Source organism: Thalassophryne amazonica, chromosome 10, assembly GCF_902500255.1.
Source record: "Thalassophryne amazonica chromosome 10, fThaAma1.1, whole genome shotgun sequence".
In the NCBI taxonomy this organism is placed as follows: domain Eukaryota; kingdom Metazoa; phylum Chordata; class Actinopteri; order Batrachoidiformes; family Batrachoididae; genus Thalassophryne; species Thalassophryne amazonica.
This window is the reverse complement of record NC_047112.1, coordinates 29182998-29202141: the sequence shown is the minus strand read 5'-3', so window position 1 is coordinate 29202141 and position 19144 is coordinate 29182998. Positions and strand designations below refer to the sequence as shown.

The 19144-nt window shown below is 41.6% G+C and overlaps 1 protein-coding gene across 1 annotated transcript in view; it reads right to left on the bottom strand.

Moving 5' to 3' along the window:
* rxrgb (retinoid X receptor, gamma b) overlaps positions 1-19144 on the bottom strand; it is a 121196-nt gene that overhangs the window by 23470 nt on the left and 78582 nt on the right. The window contains exons 3-5 of the mRNA XM_034179656.1: positions 4839-4983; positions 4532-4711; positions 2570-2730 (exon numbers count right to left, since the gene is read on the bottom strand). Of these exons, the coding sequence (XP_034035547.1) occupies positions 2570-2730; positions 4532-4711; positions 4839-4983 (486 nt within the window). The remainder of the gene's footprint in view (positions 1-2569; positions 2731-4531; positions 4712-4838; positions 4984-19144) is intronic.

Genomic DNA, 19144 nt, shown 5'->3' with positions numbered 1-19144 from the left:
CAGGAATGTCAACCAGAGCTGTTGCTCGTGTATTGAATGTTCATGTCTCTATCATAAGCCGTCTCCAAAGGCATTTCAGAGAATTTGGCAGTACATCCAACCAGCCTCACAACCGTAGACCACATGTAACCACACCAGCCCAGGACCTCCACATCCAGCATGTTCACCTCCAAGATCGTCTGAGACCAGCCACTCGGACAGCTGCTGGAACAGTCGGTTTGCATAACCAAAGAATTTCTGCACAAACTGTCAGAAACCATCTCAGGGAAGCTCATCTGCATGCTCGTCGTCCTCATCAGGGTCTCGACCTGACTCCAGTTCGTCGTCGTAACCGACTTGAGTGGGCAAATGCTCACATTTGCTGGCGTTTGGCACGTTGGAGAGGTGTTCTCTTCACGGATGATGCGAAGGAGATGTGTTGCACTGCATGAGGCAAATGGTGGTCACACCAGATACTGACTGGTATCCCCCCCAATAAAACAAAACTGCACCTTTCAGAGTGGCCTTTTATTGTGGGGCAGTCTAAGGCACACCTGTGCACTAATCATGGTGTCTAATCAGCATCTTGGTATGGCACACCTGTGAGGTGGGATGGATTATCTCAGCAAAGGAGAAGTGCTCACTATCACAGATTTCGACTGGTTTGTGAACAATATTTGAGGGAAATGGTGATATTGTGTATGTGGAAAAAGTTTTAGATCTTTGAGTTCATCTCATACAAAATGGGAGCAAAACCAAAAGTGTTGCGTTTATATTTTTGTTGAGTACATATATATAAACAGTGAGGAAAATAAGTATTTGAACACCCTGCGATTTTGCAAGTTCTTCCACTTAGAAATCATGAAGGGGTCTGAAATTTTCATCTTAGGTGCATGTCCACTGTAAGAGACATAATCTAAAAAAAAAAATTAAAAAAAAATCCGGAAATCACAATGTATTATTTTTTTTTATAATTTATTTGTATGTTACCTGCTGCAATAAGTATTTGAACACCTGTGAAAATCAATGTAATATTTGGTGCAGTAGCCTTTGTTTGCAGTTACAGAGGTCAAATGTTTCCTGTAGTTTTTCACCAGGTTTGCACACACTGCAGCAGGGATTTTGGTCCTCTCCTCCATACAGATCTTCTCCAAATCTTTCAGGTTTGGACTTTCACCTCCCTCCAAAGATTTTCTATTGAGTTCAGGTCTGGAGACTGGCCAGGCCACTCCAGGACCTTGAAATGCTTCTTACGGAGCCCTTCCTTAGTTGCCCTGGCTGTGTGTTTGGGGGTCATGTCATGCTGGAAGACCCAGCCATGACCCATCTTCAATGCTCTTACTGAGGGAAGGAGGTTGTTTGCCAAAATCTCGCAATACATGACCCCATCCATCCTCCCTTCAATACGGTGCAGTAATCCTGTCCCCTTTGCAGAAGAGCACCCCCAGAGTATGATATTTCCACCCCCACGCTTCACAGTTGGGATGGTTTTCTTGGGGTTGTTCTCATCCTCTAAACATGGCAAGTGGAGTTGATTCCAAAAAGCTCTATTTTGGTCTCATCTGACCACATGACCTTCTCCCATGCCTCCTCTGGATCATCCAGATGGTCACTGGTGAACTTCAAACGGGCCTGGACATGTGCTGGCTTGAGCAGGGGGACCTTGCTGCCCTGCAGGATTTTAAACCATGACAGCATCATGTGTTACTAATGTAATCTTTGTGACTGTGGTCTCAGCTCTCTTCAAGTCATTGACCAGGTCCTCCTGTGTAGTTCTGAGCTTTCTCAGAATCATTCTAACCCCACAAAGTGAGATCTTGCATGGAATCCCAGACCGAGGGAGATTGACAGTCATCCTGTGTTTCTTCCACTTTCTAATAAATAATCATAACAGTTGTTGTCTTCTACCAAGCTGCTTGCCTGTTGTCCTGTAGTCCATCCCAGCCTTGTGCAGGTCTACAGTTTTGTCCCTGGTGTCCTTAAACAGCTCTTTGGTCTTGGCTATGGTGGACAGGTTGGAGTGTGATTGACTGAGTGTGTGAACAGGTGTCTTTTATACAGGTAACGAGTTCAAACAGGTGCAATTAATACAGGTAAAGAGTGCAGAATAAGAGGGCTTCTTAAAGAAAAATTAACAGGTCTGTGTGAGCCAGAATTCTTGCTGGTTGGTAGGTGATCAAATACTTATTTGCAGCAGTAACATACAAATAAATTATTAAAAAATCATACATTGTGAGTTCCGGATTTTTTTTTTTTTTCGATTATGTCTCTCACAGTGGACATGCACCTAAGATGAAAATTTCAGACCCCTCCATGATTTCTAAGTGGGAGAAATTGCAAAAGCGCAGGGTGTTCAAATACTTATTTTCCTCACTGTATGTATATATATATATATATTCTCCCAAGGACTCACTCTATTTTCCATGTTATTTGAAATCTAGCAAACTGCACCTGTACCAGCACTTCAACTCACATATGATATGAACATGCAGAGAACTGGTAAACCTTGGCAGAGGCGTGCGCGGTTGTCTTCAAGTTATGACAGCAATCCTAATGCATGGAAATCCGACTCTGGCGTTGTGATTCTTACTGAGTTGCTGGGGCTGCCGTCGGTGTGCGTCTCTGTTTTGGGCTCCACAGCCAGCTCTGCATCCAGAATCTTGTCCACAGGCATGTCCTCATTGAAACTACTAGTAGATTCCACCTCGTTCTCCCCCCGTTCCTTCCCACGCTGCCTCTCTTCCTGCACCGCTGAGCATGCACACAACCTCAAAGTTAAATGCCAGAAAATGAACTTCCTGTGCAAGACACTACTGACAGTCTGACTGACAGTAATTCTGCACTTCAAAGCTTTCAGACTGTCCAAACTGCAGTTTCATTGTAAGTAAAATCTCTCAACCGCCATCAACCATGTGATCCACTGTTTTGTCAATCTTGTCTTGAATACTGACATACATATACAACAGCACAAGTTTACAGTCAGGTCCATAAATAATCAGAAAGCGTCACAACTTTAGTCATTTTGATCCAGTACACCACCACAGTGTAGTAGGAATTTCTCAGACACCGAGTGATCATGCATGAAGGAGTGAGTGAAGATTTCCACTGAGAATAATCCTGATATTTAGTTTGTCCCATTATGTATGCCCTCTGAAAATATTATTTATTTATTATATATTTAATTGCTTATTTAACTTCATCTGAAAGTCTACAGCACAAGCACAGCTTGTTTCTTTGAGTTTTAACTCCACTGAGGTGGAGGCAAAATTAGAAAAATTATGTCATTTTCCAAATACTTATGAACCTGACTATACAAATAAACTACTCCTCTCTGATGCCAGACTGCAGAACATTCAGGGTGAATATGTCCAGGTCCATTTATTCATTGTTTACTCTATAGTTATCTAGTAAGCAATACCCAGTCCACACATGACACAGCATTTGCAGTGCACCTGGAAAGTATTCACAGCTCTTCACTTTTTCCATATTTTATGTTACAGCCTTATTCCAAAATTGAGTAAATTAATTTTTCCCCTCAAAATTCTACCCACAGAACCCCATAATGACAACATGAAAAAAGCTTTTTTGATTTTTTTTTTTTTTTGCAAATTTATTAAATATAAAAACAAAAAACCCCTAAGAAATCACATGTACACAAGTATTCACACCCTTTACTCAATACTTTGTTGATGCACCTTTGGCAGCAATTACAGCCTCAAGTCTTCTTAAATATGACGCCACAAGCTTGGTGCACCTATCTTTGGGCAGTTTTGCCCCTTCCTCTTTGCAGCACCTCTTGAGCTCCATCAGGTTGGATGAGGAGCGTCGGTGCACAGCCATTTTCAGATCTCTCCAGAGATGTTCAATCGGACTCAGGTCTAGGCTCTGGCTGCACCACTCAAGGATATTCACAGAGTTGTCCTGAAGCCACTCCTTTGATATCTTGGCTCTGTGCTTATTGTCGCTGTTGCTTTGTGTATCCCTCCGTGTCTCTCCACTCCCCTCACCCTGGCTTCCTCCCTGCCACCCTGAAGGCAGTGCAGTTTTTACTGCTGCAGCCTTCAACTCCCCAAGCTGGGCAGCGCAGGCCCTCCTGCTGCAGCTGCAGCCTTCACCCACTTTGTCTCAATTTGGATGACGGACTGCTTCAAGTTTAGTATGTATATGTGTTGTCTTTAATTCTGATGTGTGCCATTATTACATTCAACTAGTAATAATTATGGATTAATTGCTGTATTTTGTCTGAGGTAATTGGAGTGTAAAAGTAATTTTGTTGTTATGCAATCGTGTAATGACAATGACAATAAATCTCGTCTCATTAAACAGTAAAGCAGCTGAAAGGTATATAAATATCCTACAGCAACAAACTGTTTGTTTGTTTGCAACAAACCAAATTAATTTGACTTGCCATGCACCCTACTTTGGGAACCACTGCTTTCACCAAACCTTAACCCTGACCTCAACCAAACAGTGTATTAGGCAAGAATATCCAAATTCCATAATCTGTTTGGGTCCAAACAGCAGGTGCTTCAACATAAATGAGTGTACACACCTTCTCGTTTCATGCCCACGGCCAGGCACTTCTGGTAGCGACAATACTGGCAGCGGTTCCGCTGGCGCTTGTCAATTAGGCACTCCTTGTTATCTCGACATGTGTAGGTCAGATCCTTACGAACAGTCCTCTTGAAGAAGCCTTTGCACCCCTCACAGCTGTACACCCCGTAGTGCTTTCCTGTGGAGACATCACTTCTATTTTCAGGCAACAAAGCATCTCTCCATCGTGCACGCTGGAATGTCTGAATATGAAGGTGTGTTGGTATCTGTGGGTGCAGGATTTGAGAGCACTTTTTGATGTTTACCTGAGGATCGATCCCCACAAATGGCACAAATGTGCTTGGACATTCCCCCTGGGCTGGTACACTGGTAGTTGATGCTCCCCAGGTTCTGTAAGCCTGGTGGAGGTTTGATGTCCTCTGAGCTGCTGACATTATTCATAGAGTTCATCTGGGGATGACAGGAAGAGAGAACAGAGGAAAAGGGAGTTGAAGTGGAAAGAACTGAGAAGACGACTGAACTGAAGTGAACTGTAGAGAAGAGGAAGCAGAGGAAAAGCAAGAGTTAAAAAATGTTAAGTCCCATGACGCTCTCCCTTCCTCTATTTTTGAACTTTTGTCTTCCACTCAGCCATATTCTCTCTCTCTCTGTCTCTGTCTCCACCCACACAGTTTATTGTGAAAGTGTCTTGGGGTGTGATCACATGCCTGTTTAGAAGGAGAAGCTGACCCAGGCTTGTCAAACAGTTTGCGCACGAGGAGTGATGTACAGAAAGTGCACACAAACAGCAGGGGGCACTCACGAGCAGCACATTTCAAAAATAAAGGGAATCTTAACCCATGAACACAAATGATAGTTCAGGGCAATGTAACGCCACCATTACTGTCGTCCTAAATTATTCTCTTTCACATCTCACATGATATCAGACCCATGGCTTGAACCGCCCAGAAACAATCAAGCCTCTTGGATAAGTGGAGAAAAGCGTTTAAACACAGAGCAACAAGTCCGGTTTGTTCACACCAAAATTTCTACATATCTTATCAATTTGTCTTTTGACCCCATCTGATGAGAGCCAGGAAAGTGCATGTACATGCTATATGCTTTTATGTTTGAACTGTATCTCTCTGGGCAAACATCTGTACTTGGAGCAGGAAACAACAAGATTAGATGTGTATTTTTGTCACATGTATTTGATGCATTGTGACAGACAGTATAACACATCCTTCCCATGGTCACCACAGGTTCTTCTGATCACTTACTTATGTCATCACAGTCGAAAGACTGCCTGAATTCAGGTCTCCATAGTGTTGACTATGGAGACCTGAATTCTAGTCTGAAGTGGTGCTCTGGGTGTCTCCATGTTGACAGTGTTCACTCCATCTACTTCCTGGCCAACCCATAAATGGGTAGAGGTGAAGCATTGGCAAGACCCTGTGTAAGCTGAGGGAGACCAATGAAGCCCAAACATGCTCCCAACTCAGAATTACCAAAGAAGCTAAAGCTAACAGGCTAACTTTGGTTTGGGTATTTTATTAAAGCATATTTTTATAGAATGGGTGGTGGTTTTCATGATTGGTAGCTTGGCTACGGGTATTAAAAATTATGACTGTCTTACTGTCTCAGTAACAGTGGAGCTAATGTCACCAAGCTATGATACCTACTAGCAGTACTAATGATGCTACACAATGAGGCCACAGCCCGAATTATTCATAACTTTATGGTTTAAAATATGTTAAACTGATGAGGTATAAAAACAATTCACCCTCCATACAGTTGTCATGGAAGGGGAAACTAACCACAGAGGCCAAAACAGTCCATAACAGGGGTGCCCAAGTTCAGTCCTCGAGATCTACCTTCCTGACACTCTGAGTTGTCTCCCTGTTCCAACACACCTGAATCCAATGAAAGACATGTTAGCAGACTTTTAATGAGCCTTTCATTGGATTTAGGTGTGTTGGAGCAGAGAGACAACTAAGAGTGTCATTAAGGTAGATCAATCAATCAATCAATCCATTTTTTTTATATAGCGCCAAATCACAACAAACAGTTGCCCCAAGGCGCTTTATATTGTAAGGCAAGGCCATACAATAATTATGTAAAACCCCAACGGTCAAAACGACCCCCTGTGAGCAAGCACTTGGCTACAGTGGGAAGGAAAAACTCCCTTTTAACAGGAAGAAACCTCCAGCAGAACCAGGCTCAGGGAGGGGCAGTCTTCTGCTGGGACTGGTTGGGGCTGAGGGAGAGAACCAGGAAAAAGACATGCTGTGGAGGGGAGCAGAGATCGATCACTAATGATTAAATGCAGAGTGGTGCATACAGAGCAAAAAGAGAAAGAAACAGTGCATCATGGGAACCCCCCAGCAGTCTACGTCTATAGCAGCATAACTAAGGGATGGTTCAGGGTCACCTGATCCAGCCCTAACTATAAGCTTTAGCAAAAAGGAAAGTTTTAAGCCTAATCTTAAAAGTAGAGAGGGTGTCTGTCTCCCTGATCTGAATTGGGAGCTGGTTCCACAGGAGAGGAGCCTGAAAGCTGAAGGCTCTGCCTCCCATTCTACTCTTACAAACCCTAGGAACTACAAGTAAGCCTGCAGTCTGAGAGCGAAGCGCTCTATTGGGGTGATATGGTACTACGAGGTCCCTAAGATAAGATGGGACCTGATTATTCAAAACCTTATAAGTAAGAAGAAGAATTTTAAATTCTATTCTAGAATTAACAGGAAGCCAATGAAGAGAGGCCAATATAGGTGAGATATGCTCTCTCCTTCTAGTCCCCGTCAGTACTCTAGCTGCAGCATTTTGAATTAACTGAAGGCTTTTTAGGGAACTTTTAGGACAACCTGATAATAATGAATTACAATAGTCCAGCCTAGAGGAAATAAATGCATGAATTAGTTTTTCAGCATCACTCTGAGACAAGACCTTTCTGATTTTAGAGATATTGCGTAAATGCAAAAAAGCAGTCCTACATATTTGTTTAATATGCGCTTTGAATGACATATCCTGATCAAAAATGACTCCAAGATTTCTCACAGTATTACTAGAGGTCAGGGTAATGCCATCCAGAGTAAGAATCTGGTTAGACACCATGTTTCTAAGATTTGTGGGGCCAAGTACAATAACTTCAGTTTTATCTGAGTTTAAAAGCAGGAAATTAGAGGTCATCCATGTCTTTATGTCTGTAAGACAATCCTGCAGTTTAGCTAATTGGTGTGTGTCCTCTGGCTTCATGGATAGATAAAGCTGGGTATCATCTGCGTAACAATGAAAATTTAAGCAATACTGTCTAATAATACTGCCTAAGGGAAGCATATATAAAGTGAATAAAATTGGTCCTAGCACAGAACCTTGTGGAACTCCATAATTAACTTTAGTCTGTGAAGAAGATTCCCCATTTACATGAACAAATTGATCTAGATCTCGAGGACCGAACTTGGGCACCCCTGGATAAGGTTGGAGGCTGCTGTAAGGTTGGACATTTTAACATGGGCTTCAATGGAAAGTAACCTGCTTTTGGAGCCATCCTCAAGTGGCTAATCAGAGATCTGCAAGATTTTCCGCAGGCGGGTTTGTTTCATTTTAGATAGCTGAAGGTTGAAGCTTGCTTTGGCCTCACCGCCAAGAGGAAAATGCAGGTTAAAGGCAAAGTTTGGTGCATTTTGAGTTGTCCTTATACACCCTGATTGTTGCAGTTGGAGGACTATCTTGATGACAGATGTGAAAATGAGCTGGTCCGAAAATACGGGCAATGGGTACAAATGGGTCATATTTACCCTGTTCATTAGAAGTCATATATTGCCTTGAGGCCCAGTGGTGCCTGTGCTTATCCCCGAATTCCACAGCATGAAGCGAATGAGAGAGTACAACTCAACCCGGTGTCACAGACCGAACGGTCCCCCCTAAAAATTGGTCCGCCCTGCTTTCACTGCACATGCGTCATTTCAGACCAAAGCAGCTCATCTGAGACGGACCCAAAGCGATCAAATGGAATAATGGGATTATTAACCATGAGATAATAAGGTCAAACCTCTTAAATCATTCTAAAGTCAGTTTTAAGCAGAAACAAGGCAATAATTGGCGAGTTGTTACTGATGCTTTGAAATGATGGAGGCGCTGCAGCAGCTGCTGCTGCACTCTGATTGGTCCACGGTCTTTTCTTCTGAAATAATGCTCAATTTATGTGGAAATGACTGTTGTACAAAAGCCTCAGATATCTGTCGCTGAGAGAGATGATGACTGGAGTCCAGTTTTAAGCAGAAATAAGGTTATAATCAGTGAATTGCTGGTGACGCTCCGAAATGACGCATGCGCAGTAAAGGCAGGGCAGACCAATTTTTAGGGGGGACCGTTCATTCTGTGACACTGGTCAGGACCTGAGCCCATCACAGATTACATCCTTAGCCAAGGCCAAAACGCATTTACAAGCTGGGTGGACTGGGACACTACAGATAAAGTGCCTTACCCAAGGACATAGACAGGTAGCATAACCGGGAATCAAACCCAGGTCTACATATTGAGAGCTCAACTCACTGAAGCCATTGAGCATTGAGTGCTGTAGCCCTAATATCAAGCAATCAGAGTGGCACCTGGCTGTCCATTTAAACAGGACTACGCCAGATTTGGACAGCCCTGAGATAGTTACTTAAATCTCACTGTGAGTTCTCCAAAGGCAGATAACAGTCAACCTCTGGTTTAGTTCACTTGAACATACTCCAGCACACAGTGTGACCAAACACAATGGCCCTTAATCACCAAGAGATCATCGCAAGGCAATGAAAGCCTTCAATAACTTCAAAATTAGTGACAATTAATGATTCAAATGTGAATAAAAGGTTTAAGATTAGATTATTAATAAATATATATACTGTGATAGACAATAAACCTGACAATAGTGAGTCAGGAGGAAGTCAAGAGCTAACTTGTGAAAGAAGCTTTGACGTAATTTATGTTAAGATTTGGTGCTGTATAAAACTGAACTGAATTGAAGACAAAACTATTGCAGGAAAAAAATGTGAAGAAAAGTTGAAATAATCACTTGGGGAAAATAAATCAGACCACTGATGTTGCAAGGCAGGCAGCAAAGAAAAGAAAAACAAGTGACATTCAAGAAAGAAAGAAAACATTCCAATAAAAACCAAAATAGCCTATATCATTCTTGGCTTCCCTGTTAATGTGGTGAAAGGTTTTCAGCATCTCAAGAAAAACATTTGCGAATCCTGCCCAAGAAAAACAAATAAACACATTTTTTCTTCCCTTTTGCTGCTGTAGGTTTGGCACCGTAATTTCTGTAAACAGCTATAAAAGTTAGATTTTCAGCAGGTGCTCCAATGATCAACTGTTTTCATATTCTATCAATAATGTTTTTCATTAATCAATTAATAGGACATGAATTAATCTTGTAGATAAACATGTGGCTGTTGTTTGTAGATGGCAGTATTAGTTGTTCGAGGTGCTTACATGGTTAGCAGCTAACATTAGCTGTATGTACGAAGGAATTAAAAACTATTAATTGCTTGAAAAGCTTCTACACCCAAATCTAACATGCATGTTTTGATCACAAGAGGAAACCAGAGTGCCTGGTGAAAACCTCCACACGCAGGAAGAACACAGAAACCACAACAAACCCACAAACATTTTAGCATGAGCAAGAGCGCTAACTACACATCCACCATGCTGTCACATAAAGCTGTAGTCAACATTTCGTGCACCCTTATTTTTTAAGGACACATTTTAAAATTTGCTCAGAAATAAATACAACAAACAAACCCATTTTATATAATGAATTAAAAAAAAAAACAATTCCAAAGTTACTGAACAGAAACAACAAAAAAAGTGCTTTTATTAAGTGAAATTAAGAAAGAGACATAAACTATGCACCGGACACAGTTATCTGTACATTTGTTGAATTTAAAGTAAGTCATTAGCTTTAGACAAGGTTTTCTTTCCACAAGTCAGGGGACGGATGCATTAACACTTACAAATATAATATGAAAAATCAAACAGCATGGCACTATATGGTATAGGGTCCATTACATAGTATCCCGGTAGTCATAGGGCGCAAGGCGGGGTACAACCTGGACAGGACCCCAGTCTGTCACAGGGACACATATAGACAAACAAACACATTTGAATGCACACCTACGGACAATTTAAAGTTTCCAATCTATGCAACTGGCCTCTATCACTTTAAGAGGTGATTTAATCACGTGACTGCTAGCACAATCTGTCCAACCTGCATGTCTTTGGATGTGGGTGGAAGCCGGAGCACCCAGAGGGAACCCACACAAACACGGGTTGAGAACCTGCAAACTCCACACAGAAAGGCCACAGGTGGGAATCGATCCCATGACCTTCTTGCTGTGAAGCAACAGTGCTAACCACTAAGCCACCGTGCTAGTGAGTGAGTGAAAAGATGCAACCAAAAACATCTAAAAACAGAGCCCAAGATGAAAAATGTCAATCTTCCCCTTTTTAACTTGTTGCCAGCAGTTCACTATTCAAAACTTTAAATCAATCCATTAAAAAAAAGAAAAGTATGATTTCCTTTAATGACCTGGCAGCTGCTTGGCTACTGCTTGTTGACGATAACTGTAAAGATGATTACTCCACAAAAGTGTACTGAAGCTGTCTGTTCCTAAAGGCACCAATCTATAGAGGCATTAAAGTAATGTATATCATTGCAAGCTGTACTCCGCAGTACTGGCCTCAATCCAGCCTCTGAAGCACAAGCAGGGGTTTGTGTATGTGCGTCACATAAGTCCTTCGGGAATTATACTTGATACAATAGACTACTTAGGGAAAGCTGCATTCTGTTAGCACTCCCGTAGTCCATTGTGTCGGCATTCAAAAGGACCACATGGGTGTTACCGTTTATTATTTATTGAATCTTAAATGATGCAGCCTCACAGGGAGGATCAAGAATACCTCTTTACTGTAACTGAGACGGGATGTTAAAAAGATATGTTGGCGAGCCGCACACTCAAAATGAAAGGGAGAAACAAATAGGAAGATGGGTAAAAAAGTTACAATTGGAAGTGAAGGATAATCTGGGTTATACCGTTTCACCCTCTTGAGCCCTCATGCTCTCGCTCTCTCTCTTTTTTTAGTCAATAATACATTAAATTTTAGACAATCTCCTGGCTTGTTGGGTAACACAGATCTTAGGAATGACCTTTAATAAGACATGCTTAAAGGTCAAAGGAAGGGTAGTGGAGAGATGAAAGCCAGTACTAACCAAACACATTGGACATGGCTAACATTCAATCCACTAGAAATAATAAAACGTGAAAGAACCTTGGACAAATTAATTATTTTAGAAACAGAAAAGTAATGATTGTTCTTCCCATGGCAATGCTAATTTGTAAATTGCCACTAACATGGTTTTTGATGATCTACACAACAAGGTTGTGCATAATGGACTAAGTTCCAAGTAGTACACAAAACACACTATAAAGGGACATTTTGACAGTTTTATAAGATTTAAAGTTTCCTGTACAAAATTATTCCAACCGCACTTGCCACAGGAAAGGAACACATGGTGTTCGCTTAACTCCCTGCTGGAAAGCACAGACACTGCAGCTCAGAGATGGAGACGAAAATACGGAACAGAAATATGCCTCACAAGAGCATTGTGGCTGAGTGCTCAAATGAGAGAAAGGACAGGCAGAATGTTGTCATTAATAGATTTCCAAAGGACCCCAAATCACATTTCCATCATTTTCGTCATAGCTGCTTGAGCGAGCCAACATTGTTTGCATGTACTGAGTGGCCTGAATCCACCATAGCAAGCCCACTCTGACGTTGCAAGGAAAGTGGTGCCACTGCAGGGGTAATGGTTAGTCAAAGTAATATACAAATAATGAAAGTTTCAATGGTACAAATATTTCATGAGGTAAAAGATGGAATGTTCCATCTTTCACTGAATTAAATATTCATTCCATTGAAAGAATGTAAAAACATTCATTATTTGTTTTATATTATGACTAAAATAGATCCTTGTCAGTTTATATTATATTAATTTACAAATAACAGAAAAGGGACTTACATTTTGGTACCTCCTCAGTGCAGTGAAAAAAAATCATGTCAGTAATTAATCCAGCTTTGGTGCGTCACTGGTGCTTTGACATCTATACACGCTCACACATGCGGGACGGCGCTTGTGCGCGTGTGTACAACCCAAAAAAAGACTGTATTTCCTCAGTGCAGTAAAAAAAATCATGTCAGATGGCTTACAGCGCAGTGGATTTGTTTTGTGCGTGTGTATGTGTGTGCGTGTGCAGAGTGCAATGGTACCAAATGTATGGAACGAAATTTGCACTCTAAATGGAACCAAACTGCATTCTAAATGCAATGCAACACAAATGGGACAAATAATCCATGTCACCTGACATACAAAGCACCAATCAAATGACAAAGATCCACTCAGCCGTTATGTGTTAGGATCGCACCTCAGTCATTCAGGGTTTTTAGGCCTCTACTGGTGGTTGGCTCTCACTGCGGTATTGTATCACTTCCTGTTCTGGAGCACAGCGGTGTTTTGCTGTATCTGTTAGCTGTTTAATCTGCGTAGTTAGATTGATCTAGTTAACTAAATAACGATTTGTTTCACAGTGTAATCTTCACGTGCCTTAACTAAAGCACTCCCTCTGCTGAATCACCTCTAAATTATTTACACATTATTGACTTTGTGTATTTTTAGGAATCCGCTAGCTTAGCGCAGCTACTAGCTCTTAGCCGGTTTAGCATGGCGGCTTCTCCTGTCTCTCCCGCACTTTTCTGCTCTGGGTGTGAAATGTTTAGTTATTCCTCGGCCTCCTTTAGCAGTAATGGTACTTGTAATAAGTGTAGCTTATTCGTAGCTTTGGAGGCCAGGCTGGGCGAATTGGAGACTCGGCTCCGCACCGTGGAAAATTCTACAGCTAGCCAGGCCCCTGTAGTCGGTGCGGACCAAGATAGCTTAGCCGCCGTTAGTTCCCTTCCAGCAGATCCCGAGCAGCCGGGAAAGCAGGCCGACTGGGTGACTGTGAGGAGGAAGCGTAGTCCTAAACAGAAGCCCCCTGTACCCCCCAACCCATTCACATTTGTAACCGTTTTTCCCCACTCGGCGACACACCCACCGAGGATCAAACTCTGGTTATTGGCGACTCTGTTTTGAGAAATGTGAAGTTAGCGACACCAGCAACCATAGTCAAATGTCTTCCGGGGGCCAGAGCAGGTGACATTGAAGGAAATTTGAAACTGCTGGCTAAGGCTAAGCGTAAATTTGGTAAGCTTGTAATTCACGTCGGCAGTAATGACACCCAATTACGCCAATCGGAGGTCACTAAAATTAACATTGAATCGGTGTGTAACTTTGCAAAAACAATGTCGGACTCTGTAGTTTTCTCTGGGCCACTCCCCAATCGGACCGGGAGTGACATGTTTAGCCGCATGTTCTCCCTGAATTGCTGGCTGTCTGAGTGGTGTCCAAAAAATGAGGTGAGCTTCATAGATAATTGGCAAAGCTTCTGGGGAAAACCTGGTCTTGTTAGGAGAGACGGCATCCATCCCACTCTGGATGGAGCAGCTCTCATTTCTAGAAATCTGGCCAATTTTCTTAAATCCTCCAAACCATGACTATCCAGGGTTGGGACCAGGAAGCAGAGTTGTAGTCTTACACACCTCTCTGCAGCTTCTCTCCCCCTGCCATCCCCTCATTACCCCATCCCCGTAGAGACGGTGCCTGCTCCCAGACCACCAATAACCAGCAAAAATCTATTTAAGCATAAAAATTCAAAAAGAAAAAATAATATAGCACCTTCAACTGCACCACAGACTAAAACAGTTAAATGTGGTCTATTAAACATTAGGTCTCTCTCTTCTAAGTCCCTGTTAGTAAATGATATAATAATTGCTCAACATATTGATTTATTCTGCCTTACAGAAACCTGGTTACAGCAGGATGAATATGTTAGTTTAAATGAGTCAACACCCCCGAGTCACACTAACTGCCAGAACGCTCGTAGCACGGGCCGAGGCAGAGGATTAGCAGCAATCTTCCATTCCATCTTATTAATTAATCCAAAACCCAGACAGAGCTTTAATTCATTTGAAAGCTTGACTCTTAGTCTTGTCCATCCAAATTGGAAGTCCCAAAAACCAGTTTTATTTGTTATTATCTATTGTCCACCTGGTCGTTACTATTATTAGACTCAATTGGCTTTGCTCAAAATGTAAATGAGTCCACCCACCACTTTAATCATACCTTAGATCTTGTTCTGACTTATGGTATGGAAATTGAAGACTTAACAGTATTCCCTGAAAATTCCCTTCTGTCTGATCATTTCTTAATAACATTTACATTTACTCTGATGGACTACCCAGCAGTGGGGAATAAGTTTCATTACACTAGAAGTCTTTCAGAAAGCGCTGTAACTAGGTTTAAGGATATGATTCCTTCTTTATGTTCTCTAATGCCATATACCAACACAGTGCAGAGTAGCTACCTAAACTCTGTAAGTGAGATAGAGTATCTCGTCAATAGTTTTACATCCTCATTGAAGACAACTTTGGATGCTGTAGCTCCTCTGAAAAAGAGAGCTTTAAATCAGAAGTGCCTGACTCTGTGGCATAACTCACAAACTCGCAGCTTAAAGCAGATAACCCGTAAGTTGGAGAGGAAATTGTCTCACTAATTTAGAAGATCTTCACTTAGCCTGGAAAAAGAGTCTGTTGCTCTATAAAAAAGCCCTCCGTAAAGCTAGGACATCTTACTACTCATCACTAACTGAAGAAAATAAGAACAACCCCAGGTTTCTTTTCAGCACTGTAGCCAGGCTGACAAAGAGTCAGAGCTCTATTGAGCCAAGTATTCCTTTAACTTTAACTAGTAATGACTTCATGACTTTCTTTGCTAATAAAATTTTAACTATTAGAGAAAAAATTACTCATAACCATCCCAAAGACGTATCGTTATCTTTGGCTGCTTTCAGTGATGCCGGTATTTGGTTAGACTCTTTCTCTCCGATTGTTCTGTCTGAGTTATTTTCATTAGTTACTTCCTCCAAACCATCAACATGTCTATTAGACCCCATTCCTACCACGCTGCTCAAGGAAGCCCTACCATTAATTAATGCTTCGATCTTAAATATGATCAATCTATCTTTATTAGTTGGCTATGTACCACAGGCTTTTAAGGTGGCAGTAATTAAACCATTACTTAAAAAGCCATCACTTGACCCAGCTATCTTAGCTAATTATAGGCCAATCTCCAACCTTCCTTTTCTCTCAAAAATTCTTGTAAAACAGCTAACTGATCATCTGCAGAAGAATGGTCTATTTGAAGAGTTTCAGTCAGGTTTTAGAATTCATCATAGTACAGAAACAGCATTAGTGAAGGTTACAAATGATCTTCTTATGGCCTCAGACAGTGGACTCATCTTTGTGCTTGTTCTGTTAGACCTCAGTGCTGCTTTTGATACTGTTGACCATAAAATTTTATTACAGAGATTAGAGCATGCCATAGGTATTAAAGGCACTGCGCTGCGGTGGTTTGAATCATATTTATCTAATAGATTACAATTTGTTCATGTAAATGGGGAATCTTCTTCACAGACTAAGGTTAATTATGGAGTTCCACAAGGTTCTGTGCTAGGACCAATTTTATTCACTTTATACATGTTTCCCTTAGGCAGTATTATTAGACGGCATTGCTTAAATTTCCATTGTTACGCAGATGATACCCAGCTTTATCAATCCATGAAGCCAGAGGACACACACCAATTAGCTAAACTGCAGGATTGTCTTACAGACATAAAGACATTGATGACCTCTAATTTCCTGCTTTTAAACTCAGATAAAACTGAAGTTATTGTACTTGGCCCCACAAATCTTAGAAACATGGTGTCTAACCAGATCCTTACTCTGGATGGCATTACCCTGACCTCTAGTAATACTGTGAGAAATCTTGGAGTCATTTTTGATCAGGATATGTCATTCAATGCGCATATTAAACAAATATGTAGGACTGCTTTTTTGCATTTACGCAATATCTCTAAAATTAGAAAGGTCTTGTCTCAGAGTGATGCTGAAAAACTAATTCATGCATTTATTTCCTCTAGGCTGGACTACTGTAATTCATTATTATCAGGTTGTCCTAAACGTTCCCTGAAAAGCCTTCAGTTAATTCAAAATGCTGCAGCTAGAGTACTGACAGGGACTAGAAGGAGAGAGCATATCTCACCCATATTGGCCTCTCTTCATTGGCTTCCTGTTAATTCTAGAATAGAATTTAAAATTCTTCTTCTTACTTATAAGGTTTTGAATAATCAGGTCCCATCTTATCTTAGGGACCTCATAGTACCATATCACCCCAATAGAGCGCTTCGCTCTCAGACTGCAGGCTTACTTGTAGTTCCTAGGGTTTGTAAGAGTAGAATGGGAGGCAGAGCCTTCAGCTTTCAGGCTCCTCTCCTGTGGAACCAGCTCCCAATTCAGATCAGGGAGACAGACACCCTCTCTACTTTTAAGATTAGGCTTAAAACTTTCCTTTTTGCTAAAGCTTATAGTTAGGGCTGGATCAGGTGACCCTGAAGCATCCCTTAGTTATGCTGCTATAGACTTAGACTGCTGGGGGGTTCCCATGATGCACTGAGTGTTTCTTTCTCTTTTTGCTCTGTATGCACCACTCTGCATTTAATTATTAGTGACTGATCTCTGCTCCCCTCCACAGCATGTCTTTTTCCTGGTTCTCTCCCTCAGCCCCAACCAGTCCCAGCAGAAGACTGCCCCTCCCTGAGCCTGGTTCTGCTGGAGGTTTCTTCCTGTTAAAAGGGAGTTTCTCCTTCCCACTGTTGCCAAGTGCTTGCTCACAGGGGGTTGTTTTGACCGTTGGGGTTTTTCCGTAATTATTGTATGGCCTTGCCTTACAATATAAAGCGCCTTGGGACAACTGTTTGTTGTGATTTGGCGCTATATAAATAAAATTGATTTGATTAGATTTTTTTTTACAGATCAAAACACATACTATCAAAAAAAATCAATATTATATGACATCAAAATATATCCTTGTCATGTGATTGGTGGATTCTATGTCAAATTACATTGATTATTTGTCCCATTGAATGAGTCATGTCAATACCGTGCATTTTTGGTAGTCTTTGCCATGCATTTTCTGTCCCATACGTTTCATTCTATTTGAACACCTCCATTAAGTTTTTGTAAAAATGCTCCCATAACGCGAGGCAGCATTGTGGAATCTGCAATGTTTGTGGGGACATCTTTAGCGGTTGTTGTTGTCAGATGAAGAATGGGGCAAGTTTGCGATTCTTCACTGGATTTAAGAGAACAGATTTGTGCTTCATACATGCACTAAGCTCCTCACTGACTCTCACCAAGCTCAGCGATGTCTCACTGGTGCCAATGCCCTCTGATTCCTGCTCCGAGAATAAGCGCCTCTTAAATTTTACAAACAATGTTAATAAAATCATTAAAATGACACATCTACGAGGTCTGTTAGAAAACTATCCGACATTTAAATTTTTTTCGTGCCGATAAACTGCTGATGCGGGACGTCGTGTGACTAGCAGAGAAGTTTCAGAAGAGGTCGGGATCAGCACTTCCACTGTTAAAGGAGATTTTGTAATGAAAGACGTGCAGAGGGCTTCGCGCATCAGGACGGAGCCGCAATGGCACTGGACAAAAAACACCTCCATGTTGGAAACCATTCGTAAGATTCAGACGGCTTCCGGTGGCTTTTCAGTCGAGTGAGTATCCGAGAAATTGTCTAACAGCTGGGCATGTTCCAACTTGTCCTGTGAGACTTCCAACACGGACTTGCTTTTGTTCTCCGCCATTGCGGCTCCGTCCCGACACGCGAATCCCTCCGCACGTCTTTCATTACAAAATCTGCTTTAACAGTGGAATGTGCCGATAAAGTGCTGATCCCGACCTCTTCTGAAACTTCTCTGCTAGTCACACGACATCCTGGACCAACAGAACCTTCACTTTGGAAATGATCTGGTCGTTCAAGCCTGTCGATGGCCGCTCGGAGCTCGGCGCGGCGTGCACCATTGTGCGCCGTCATTAAACCGGCTGAACCACTCCTTAATCTGTGTTATGTCCATAGAATCTTCACCGAAAGCCATCTGAATTTTTCGAATGGTGTTCACCTGGATGTCCCTCACAGTTTCTGAAAAATTTTTGATGAAGCAAAGCGCCAGTCTCTGAGCCATTTTCCTGACAATAAAAAATCAGACGAGGGGGGTGGACCAGTGCTCACTCAAAGCCTGCCCACAGGCAAATGACGCAACTGACAGGCGTGAAAAAACTCACGCATGCGCACGAAGGTTCAAGCTTGTCTGATGCAAGTGCACATGATTCAAATCCATACAGTTTTTGAAAAAAATAAAAAGGTCGGATAGTTTTCTAACAGACCTCATATTTAGGTGTTGTCATATAAAATACATAATGAATGTTTTCTATTTATGCAATCAAACTAATCATTTAATTGAAAAATGCATTCCATCTGTAAACCCACATACATATTCTTACCACTGCACTCATCAACATTTATATATCAGCAACCAAAAAAAAAAAAAAGAAAGTCAGTTGTACTTAAAGGTTGTCTTTT